This window comes from Apaloderma vittatum, unplaced genomic scaffold (assembly GCF_000703405.1).
Source record: "Apaloderma vittatum isolate BGI_N311 unplaced genomic scaffold, ASM70340v1 scaffold36337, whole genome shotgun sequence".
In the NCBI taxonomy this organism is placed as follows: Eukaryota; Metazoa; Chordata; class Aves; order Trogoniformes; family Trogonidae; genus Apaloderma; species Apaloderma vittatum.
The window spans coordinates 1-10767 of NW_009727349.1; the positions used below are offsets into that span (position 1 = coordinate 1).

The 10767-nt window shown below is 42.6% G+C and overlaps 1 protein-coding gene across 1 annotated transcript in view; it reads left to right on the forward strand.

Moving 5' to 3' along the window:
- Positions 1–77: 77 nt before the first annotated feature.
- Positions 78–10767, forward strand: part of CCDC62 (coiled-coil domain containing 62) — a gene marked incomplete at its 3' end in the record, with an annotated part of 11406 nt that continues 716 nt past the window's right edge. The window contains 12 exon segments of the mRNA XM_009873642.1: positions 78–113; positions 349–541; positions 897–1003; positions 1755–1856; positions 2175–2346; positions 2432–2533; positions 2650–2738; positions 3057–3059; positions 3523–3623; positions 4212–4511; positions 8761–8938; positions 9558–9689. Of these exon segments, the coding sequence (XP_009871944.1) occupies positions 78–113; positions 349–541; positions 897–1003; positions 1755–1856; positions 2175–2346; positions 2432–2533; positions 2650–2738; positions 3057–3059; positions 3523–3623; positions 4212–4511; positions 8761–8938; positions 9558–9689 (1515 nt within the window).

Sequence of the window (10767 nt, forward strand, 5' to 3'; positions counted from 1 at the left end):
TGTGCGCTGAACGTGCCCCTGGCAGGCAGTTACCAGTGTCCGCTCAGCTCTGGTAGCACCGTGGTCCCCCATCCACTATGAATTCATCACTGCCACCTTCTGCGTCGCCACAGGTAAAAAAAAAATAAAGTACAGTTAGCAATCGACACTCTTTATTTTTAATGTGAAAGCACTCCTTGTACTGCGAGCAGTTTCAGTCAAGGGCCACAGGTGGTACGACAAGCTTGAGGAACTGTTTGGAATGGTCTCTGTGGTATAAAAATACTTTAGCTCAAGTTAATACTTGGACTTTTTATTACAAGAGAATTCGTCGCTGCTTCTTATGTTGAAACGTGTTGCCTTTTCTAGAAGCTTGGCCCAAGCTTTGAGAACAGCACCACAGAGAAACAGAGGCAAGAACTCCAGCTTTTAAAGGCAGAACTGAAAGATCGTGATGAGGAACTCAATGACATGGTCGCAGCGCACCAGCGACAGCGTCTGGCCTGGGAAGGCGATCGGCAAAAAGTACTGACTTTAGCCGAACAATGCAATTCACTAAACAGTAAGTATTGTGTGTATAAAGAGAGAGAGCCTGGTCCTTTATGTACAGTGCTTAAACCCCTCAATAACAGTTTTGCATCGTATAAGGTATCATTTCTTACCCTTCAGCCTTAAAGTTGGTCATTTCTTTTCTGAGATCAAAACTTCCACAATGGTACTAAAGTCATGTGGTCTTAAAGGGGCTATAATGATCAGATAGCGCCTTCTCCTTTGTATATGTAGGTTGGTTTTGTGGGTTCTTTAAAACAAAGAAACAAACAAACAGATAAATAAATAAATAATTGAGGAGGAGGAGAACGGATTTTAAAAATTGCAGGACTGCCTTCTCACACATACCTTGTCTCCTTTCTTTTCAGATGAGCTGAACAAGAGAAATGAAATTATAAAATCACTGACACAACATAAATTCAAAAAGCTGTCTCAAAAAGTAACAGAAGCAACTGTTCGCTGTCAGGCTCTGGAGGTAGGAGTAGAATAACGGTCTGAATTTGCATGTACGGAATGCCTGTGGCATTTCTGAGTGTCACTAGTGAATAAATATTTTGTATTAAGGCACCTGAGTTGCATTTGTCTTTTAGTACAGTAGATTCAGGTATAACTGATTCCTTCATTTGGAAAAAAAAAAAGACCACAACCGAAAAACTTTCCTAAACTAGGATTTGGAGTTTGCTGTTTGTTTGCTTAGTTTTGAGGAACGCTGCTCAGAACCACAGTGTCGGGCACCGTGACTGCAAAAGGCAGTGCTGGCCCCCAGAACAGTGCTGTTGCTTGGTTAAGAATTTCCAGGCGATTTTCTGTACAGCGTTGAGTATTACCAACGGTGACATTCTGAAAACAGCTTAAGGATATGGAAATAGTTGGTATGCAAGGGCTCTAGATATTTTTTAAAAGTGATTTGGCAACAGTGTGTTTATTGGGATAATTTTTCCCCCGTATGCAGTACAGTAAAGCAGTATTTGTGCGCTTTCATCTGTCTAATCGGCTTGACTTAAGACACGGGGGATATCAAGACCGTTGATCGCTAGCGAGTTCGGTTGTAATGAATTGGGCAACAATTTTTACTCCAGTCCTCTTTTTTCCAGATCCTCACAGCTTGCTCAGAATCCCACGTTGCCATTCGTGACATTTAAATAAAGCCGTGCACACATTCACTGAAAAAAGAGTAATTTTGACTCACCGAAGTAGTAACTGATGATCTTATTTCTTTTGGCCAGGAGAAAAACCAAAGTCTCCAGTGCTCAGTTTTGGAACTGTCAGCTAAAACAGGCCAGCTGCAAGCAAGGGAACAGGAGCTTCTTATTGTGCTTAAGTGGAAGGTAACATCTGTCATCTCATCAGGCACTAAATGTGGTCAAACTGCAGCGTGATTATTGGTGATTTTAGCCACCGTTGATCTCGCTGCTGTTTAATTCGTAGGCTTGAGAAGGAAAAAACAGTCAACAAACAATAAGCTGGTTTATTTTCATAAAAAGACTTGTTTCCTGGCTTTGATTTATTTTTTTTTTTTCCTCAAGAGCTCAGAAGAAAATCTGTGGCGTAGCTATAACTACTGCAGTAAGATGTACTGGTTTTTTGTGAAAATCCATGCGTGAGCTAGAACAGTAATCGAGAGTGCATTCTATTACATATTCCAGGATGAGATTATACTTGAAACGACCGATTACATTACTGAGTCTACATCTAAATTCAAAAAGCTGGACAGTGCATTGCGTGCAGCAAAGACGGCGGAATTCAATCTCAACAAAGAAAAGCAAGACCTCCAACTGAGACTGAAAGAACTAGTGCTTGAAACAAATGAGCTGAAAGGTAAATGTTTGTACAGGGCACCTAATGCAGTGCAGAGCGGCTTGATTCCTTCTCGTTCTGTGAAATGCTACGTTTTGTTTTAAAGATGACCTTTGTGCAAAGGTGGAAGAAAATAACAAGCAGCAGGAAGAAATCATGCACCTCAAAGAAGAAAACAGCTACTTGAGGAATGAGCTTGCGCTTGCCGGTAAGTCGGGGCAGTTGGGTTTTCATGCCTTGGCTTTCAGCAGCTCAGAGGCTTCGATGTGCTTGCTTTGTGTCTGTTCGCTTCAAGTCATTAAAAAATTGCATGTTTTGAAACAGTTGAGAATGCAAAGAGAAAAGATCAGCTTCTACAGTTCGCCAAGTCTAAGCAAGCACAGACTGACACAGAGCTGTCAAATCTGCGACAGGTACAACCCTAATCTGCTTCTACTCTGAGGTTATTAAGACATCTTTCAATAAGACCAAATCGGCATGGAATACTGTAAAGAATTTAGATCTAACTGTTATTAAGTAAGAAGAAAAATTGCTGTTTCTGCCTTGTGATCCCTATAGAATATTGATTTTTTTTTTTTAAATTATTTTTTAAAGCCCGTGGTACAAAGCCTCGTGTTTACTTGTGCTTTGAAGCTTTTTCTGTGTAATTTTATTTACTCAGTCTTGCAATGTGTAAATACCCCCCTGGTAGCAGTGAAGTGGGGCACCCTGTTGAGATAACAGCCTGTCAGCAGGTACGTGTGACCGGAGCGTGCCAGGCTCTGCGAGTCAGGTGAGAGGCAGCGGGAGCACACCTGCCCAAGAGTTGCCTTATCTTCAATGGTGTGTTATCTTCTACATCAGCTTTGCAAAAAATCCCCTGCAGTGAAAGCCAAATAGCGGGATCGTCATTCCATGTCCTGTAATTCTGCATAACTTTGAAGACTATAATAACAACATGTAGAAAATACCAAATTACAATAATGATACTGTATTTATGGTTCAGGGTGGTTCCATTTTAGAACACTGCTGCGTTCTTCTAATTGAAAGACTGTTTAGTACCTAAATACATGCAGAGATGACCTCTTGGATTTGGAAGGCTTTGACAACAGTTTGATTATAAAAATGTTTTAAGGATAGTTTTGGAAGGCGAGCAACCCGATGACAATGTTCCTGCACTCCAAACTTTCACTAATGCACGTTACTATCTTTAAACAGATCTACGTGAAACAGCAACGTGACTTGGAGTTTTTTCGCGTCAATTTGGAGAGCTCTCAGCAATTAAGGCAAATGCATGAAAAGGCGGCTCATGAAAGGAGGTAAAGTGTTTTTATTTTTTTTTTATAAGTAATTTATTCTCAGAAAGAGGCTCCCCTGTTCAGCCACAACTACCATCCTAAACCAGATGTGTCAAGGTGGCTTTGCTGGACTTGGCCACAAACATCCAGTAAAGTTGACAGATACCTGTTTTTTTGGTCAGGCGACACCATGCGTATCAGTCACAGAATAAAGCTTGTCTGCAGGCCAGACAGTTAATGATTTTTTTAAAAAAAAAAAAAGTTACGGTGGTAGGAGTTGTTAATCTGACCCACTACTACTTTTGTTTAAAACTCAAACCTTATTTTGCTTTCAGATTAAGAAATAGGTGCACACCCGTGGAGGTTCAGGCAGAATTGCCATGCTGTATGAAACATAAGAGAACTCTTGGGCTGATTTTGGGAACTAACAGCCAAATCTGGGCAGAATTCTGTTGGCTTTTGGCAGGATGCAGCTGCCTGTCAGTATACAAACTATCGCAGAACTGTGGCAACAGCCTCTGGTTAACGTGTCGCTTTAACCTTGAGGACAGTTATGTATGCTCTTTAAATGCAGTATTTCTGACTGTTTTCTTTGTCATGCTATTGCAGCATAGCTGTGGCATTCTCTGCCCCTGAAAGTAACAGCAAGACAGACGTGATTAGCACTGAGGGCACCCACGGGATGTGCGAGGACTGGGGAACTGCACAGGTTCCAAGAAAAAGCAAAGAGGTTCCTGCTGCAGTTCATGAGTCTGAATCTGATTCAGATTCTGCGTGGTGGAAGCCAATATCAGATCTGGAGTGGCTGAAGATTTTCAAACGCATACGAGGACATTAAAGTGTATGGCATGGAAAAGATTGCAGCCGTCTCAAGACTGCACAAGAGATGAAATGTGCCAGCTCAACAAGGTTATGTGCTTGTTACACGTAAGAAATAGTGAGGTGCAAGCTGAAGTTATGTAGAAACTTGGGTGTACAAGCTCTCGTGTAGAGTATATGGTGTTTTAGAGTTGGTCTACTGTCTTGAAAAGCAGTAAATTTAAAATAAGTTATAATAGCTCTAAGATATCATGATTGTATTTTTATGCATTTCTTTTTTCACATCTCTTATCCCCCAGAGCTGTGTGGGTAGGAGAAGCTGCCGTACCACAGAACTTGCTGAATCAACTCATTGAGAAGAATGCAGATTTTTAAAATCTTAGGGTTTTTTGAAATACCAGCTGTTGCTTGTAAATCTGGTGGCTGAAATACGCTCTGCCAGTGTTGGATTTCTGCGGCGCCGTTTCTGTAAGGCAAACGCACCTAGATTTTGTGTGATGCTTTCGTGACTGTGTTATTCCTGTTGAGAAATCACACATTGGCTGGGCAAGAATGTAGGACAGAGCTCTTCCGCACAGGCTGCTTTCCTCACTCAGGGCAAGAAAATGAGATGGCAAGATTTAAAGGACAGCAATCTGTCCGCTTTGTGCTGCATCGTTGCTCGTGGAACTCTCTCTGTGTGTTTCTGTTGGTGGAGGAAAAAGGACGTGTGGTTGGAGATGAGCGGAATGAGGTTTCTGAGGAGCGTTGGGAAAATATTCAGGTGTCTTAGTGGTGTTGGAAGGTATCTGGGAGATAAATGCTGCTTTGCATTTGTAGAAGTGGTTTTATACCTGCACAAGGAAGGGTGTTCAGAGCTGTGAACTTCTGTGCATTTGTTGTCTTGGTTTCTCTGTTTCCTTTCCAAAAAATCGACTGACTTACCAGCTCGACTTCAGAAGGATTTCTGAAGTTCTACAGAGATTTCAGAACTGCCTTTTTAGACTGAGAAGAGAGGGAGCAGCAGTTTTTCAGCTGGTAACTTGACAAGTGCAGTAAGTGAACAGCTGTTTAAACTGGCTGAGAATTTTAGTCAGCAAGTCTGCCCCACGTCCGAACGAATTAACACGATGGAATGGAAGTATCGGATGTGTGGATACTTTCATTTGGTGTTGCTTTTAAAACAAAAATACTACAGAAATTGTTCCTGCAGTGGGACAGACCTTGTTTAGTAACAAGGTGAATGGGCAGCCGTTGGAAAAGAATGCTGTCCCGGCACATTCCCACCTGGCTTAGCCCAGCTTCACGCTGTGCGTGGACTCTCTAGTTTCCACTGTCTATAAATCATTAAAAAGGCTCCCTTCTCCTTGAGTCTGCCCTGACCTTTCTTATCTACTCCCCCAGCAGCACAAATGACACGCTGCCACCCCTCCAAATCTCTTTGGAGGCTGAATGGTGAAACTGCTTTCGCTTTTTGTCTTGTCCTTAAGAGGATTTTAGGGGAGACAGAACAAATTCCATGCGGGGAAGTGCCGCAGGAGCATTTACCCTTCAGCGAGGGAGGGCTGCTCTCCCCGTTTGGGATTTGCTGCGGAGCTCTCAAGTTTTCTTGATGCCTACATTTGGTCAGGAGCCCTGGCTTGTTGGGGACTCCGTGCAAATCCCAGCCTCTCCACTTTGCGTCCTCAACTGACTCTGATTTGCCCCAGAACAAAATCTCGCCCCGTAAATGGCAGGAAGGCACTAACATTGTTTTTTTCCACGTGGGCTTCTGTTAAGGTGTTAGTGGCAGAGACCGAACACAACATTCCTTCTGGGACTTGAATCTGGATCCTCCAGTTTTCTCACTGCTGGCTTGGTAGTGCCGATGATGTATTTTGTGTGGAGGGAAGGGTGCTGGCACCTCCCTGTCAGCCCAGCAAATATTTTTGACATGAGTTCTTGAGTTCTGGAACAGCCAACAAGAAGGCGACTAACGCTGCCAAATAGCACCTTAGCCGACTGGCAGAGCGCTTGTGAAATGCTGTAGCGCAGGAGTCGTTTCTCGGCGCTCTGACTTCATTTATGTTGGAGCAGCTTTTGCTGCCTTTGGATTTTTATCCTGGTTCTGATTTTAGAAAGGCTCTCCAGAGCCTTTCCTCATCAGATGCACGCAATCATGAGCTTTTCTCTCTTAAAAGAAAGCCTTTTGTATCCCTGGGTTTTACAAGAGAAACGACACGAGGCACAGCAGATGCTTCTGAGCTGGCCTTTCTCACAAGGGCTTTTGCTTAGTGTTATAAATTGAGGGAATAAAACCCAGGAGCCAATTTAGAATTTAAGTGATTCATAAAATTTATTAAATTTAGCAAGCGGCTGAGTAAGCAAAACAGCGCTGGGCAGCGGGGAGCAGCTCTCACCAGGAGTGCTCATACCACAGCTGCACCCGTGCACGGGCAGATACCTTGGTTATATGCACAGAAAATTACATATTCATTAGATGTTGGTCGGCTGCTCCTCCTCTTGACACCTGCGCAGTGCCTCCTGGTGGTCTTGGGCAGGGGTCTTCAGGTATGAAGGCTGTAGGTCTTCCTCACGATAAACTTTTACCTTGGTTCAGAAACTAGTTGCTCTCAGCACATTTCGGAAGATATCTTTGTCCTCGAATTCCGCAGGGGCCTTTCATCACCAGATGGTCCTTTATCACTAGGTTCTTGTCAATTATTTTTTGTTTTTATATACTCTTACAGTGAGTCCATCCTGCTAGTCTTTGTTCTTTTGCAGCTGGTGCTAGACAGCTCCCCCTGTGTACAAGCCTGACCTTGGTGCTGGGGAAGATTATGTTTGCTTAGCAGGATATTGTAGCCTAAACAACTTCATTTCTAGCACAGCATAAAATTTGATGAACAAATTCTGTATGCCTTCTATAACACTTAGGTTGAATGTCATTTAAAAATAAACCTTTTTTTGTAACAGTCTTGCCAGGTATGGAGTGCGGTGTTCCACCAAAATAAGGACCTAAAGAATATTTAATGAAATGTGGTAAATTTGAAGATAGTATTTGCTTTAAAATAGATAGATATTTTAATTATTAACCGGATCCAGGCAGCGCTAGCCCTGTGCTTCTCTTTTGTTCAGAAGTGTGATGAATACAGAAATGTTTTATTTTAGGGAGATGATTGCTGTTTTCTTCTTAAAAACTGTATGAAGTGGAAATCAGCAGTTGAAGCTGTGAGTAGAAACCAGGGCGCAGACAGCGCTTGCTGCTGGGGGAAATCACAGCGCAGGGGCCTTAGGGTGCTCCCGAGTTCCTGTGCTGCTGGAGTAGATGATCAAAATAATTTCAAACGTGGTACTTTTTTTGTTTGTTTGTTTGTTTCTAATCTTAATTTGTGATGAATTGGTGTTGGAGCTGAGCGAGGGATTTGGGACGTTTTTGATCAAATTGTGGTTTAAGGGATTGAAACTGAGAATGGCTTTTCTCTAGGGCAGCCTGTGCTGAAGTTAACTTGTGTGGGAAAGGTGTAAGAGAAAAATTTCAACCATTTCACAGGCATTTAAGAGCTAAAGACCTTTCGTATTTGGACAAACTTGGGATGGCTGCGAGTCGGCATTCAGACAGTACTAAGGTGCAGGGCATGCTTCGTGGCTTTAACTGTCACTTAAATTGCTTTCCAGATACTCCTAAATACAATCAGATACACCCACTGCTAAATTATTATCTTGTTTTGCTTTAAAACCACGGGGAAGGTGTAGGCAAATAGATCGGTTGCTTCAGCCCCACACTGAAATGGGAGTCAGGCAACTGAGTTTTGGGTTTAATCACAGTTTGCCCCAACAGCACCTTACTGTTTGCTGCTGTATTTAAAAATGAATAAAATAAAGCCTCTTTGGGAAAGCTCCCCTGTGATCGCTGAAGTGAGCTGATGACTTTTCAAAAGACGGTGGAATCCCCCTGAAAAGTGCACCGGGAAATATCAATTTGCCAAATGGTCGTAAAAAAAGAGAGTAGGGAATGAGAGAAGAAGGAATACCAAAGTATAAAGAAGAACTAGAGATGTTGTGCTCTTTGGAAGATTTAACTGGGTTGTCAAGCACGTGGTAATGGGGCTGTTCTTGAAACTGGTTGAACGTCAAACTGTTGTCCTCAGAGGATGAAACCGATCTCATGGAGCTGTTAAACATGGGAACCACTCTGAGGAACAGAGTAATTTTGCATACCTGATGGTTTTCTTGGCTCAGAACCCATAATTATTTATGTTGTCCCTCATAATTATTTATGTTGTCCCTCATAATAATTTACGTTGTGCCATGAAAGTTTAACAAGGATGGTCATACTGTTCCTGGCAACGTTGTGGTTTTGTGGTTTTTTTTTAAACAGTGAAGAAATTGTGGATCTGCATTCTTTTCACTTGGATTCTCCCTGTTTGATGGCTGCCCAGAAAGGAAACAGGCCTCAAAGATGTGAGAAATTCTTTAATGAAGACTTCCCCGTGGAGATCAATAACCTCTTAGTGGCTAAGCCAACAAACAGATCCTGCAGTGCTACCACGGACCAAGTCAGTGTTTTATTGCAGAATGTACTTCATTAATTTTAAGGGGAATTGGGGCTGATGGTAGGAAAGCAAATGTCTGCTGGCACGGCAGAACTAGGGACTGGAATGATGGGACAGGAGGATTAAAGCAAAGGGGTAAATTATTGTTTCAGAATAATTCCTTGCTGTCTCAATATGTCTTGGACAGCGTAAGTGTGACTTCAGGGGAAAAAAAAAAGATGAGGTTTTAAAATAAAAGGCTTTAGGATAATGGATGATGGGAATTCCAATACAGCACAATATCTGAGTACTCTTCGACACAGTTATTAGCAACTCTTGGACACTGTTCTTTCTTGTTTTGCCTTTCTTGCTTTGTCTCTTTCTCATATCTTTGTTTACTCTCCCATTTATCACTCCAGTGCTCCTTTTGTACATCCTATGTATACATGCATGCAAAGATCTGTTCAAAAGCTGACCCTGGGAAAGGCTGCCGTGTTTATTAGAAATACCATCATTTAGACCGTCTGGAGCAGCGTTACATTGTAGTATTTTGAACTCAGAATGGTTCTCCATATGTTACGATCCTTCCATGTGTTCCAGAAAGATCACTTCCTAACTTGGCCTCACTTTCTGTCTCTTCCAGGACACCAGTTCCCCCATAAGCAAGCTGCAGCAGGCGTTGGCCGAGGCTCGACAGGTGGTTGCTGATGTGGAGCTTAGCACTGTCCTCCGTGCGAGCCCTTGCCGCCGTCCAAACAGCAGCAGCGTTAATACAGTACATATATCGCTCGTCCGTGACTAGATTTGGGTGCTCAGGAATAGCGATTGTGAACATCCTTTCCCTTTTGCTCCGCTTGTGCTACGACATCCTAAATGAGACCCTCCTCACGCTTTGCTGGAGAGAAAATTCCTGTGTGCCTTAGCACAAAGTACTTGAGTTTGGGGGGTTTTTTATGTGGGATTCTTTAGGGCTCCTCAAGGTCATGACGGGATTTGGCTTTTGCATGTGTCTAAACAGATGGAAGGAAGAAGTCGTTTTGGAGCAAGCTGTAGGAGGTCTAGAAAAAAAGCAGACACAAGTATGACTTGCATTCAGAACTGGTTTATTACGTGAGGGGTATTTGTGGAAAGGAGGACAGTATAGGAAATAGGTGATATATAGAATGGTTCTGGATATGAATGTAAGCCAGACCTGCAGCTCAAATAACTTTAGAGTTTTTGTGGGCTAATAGTTTTAGTTCCTTCATTGCAGGGTCAGAAAACTTACTTGGTGGTCAAACAAAATAACCTGTACCTAGCTGTCATGGCAATTTATGAGTGTGAATGCCGATGGGAGTTTCTGTTGGGAGTCTGTGGGCAAGAAGAGTGGTTGAAGAAGGGGTCACTTGTTCATTTTCACAAATATGCTTGAGAATTTCTGTTTTGTTTGACAAGGAGTTTGTACCATTTCTCACTAGAAATACATAAACCTGTGCTGATGAGTATCACAAAGGGAGGATTTAAGCTTTTAGTTTTAAAGCAGACTCCTAGTGAGAAGGCTGCGTGCTGAAACCTCAGCTTTCTTCTCAAAGGTATCGCCTCTCTAAAAACATTGCGCTCCTTTTGTCCTTAGATGAACTTAAACCAGAACGATGTGACTGTAAGAAACAGACAAAGCCATTTTGATAACGTTCAGAACCATAAAACCTCAGCTGTGCTGGGACTGACTGGCAGAGTGTAAAGGTTGTGTGCCAGCGTCTGCATAAACTGAAAGGGTATTTTGTTGGGGAAGTTCATCTGCGGGATTTCATTCGGCGGGAGAGACTGCAGCAGTGTAGTCTTTTGCAAAAGGCTGTCTTGTCGGAGGCATTCCT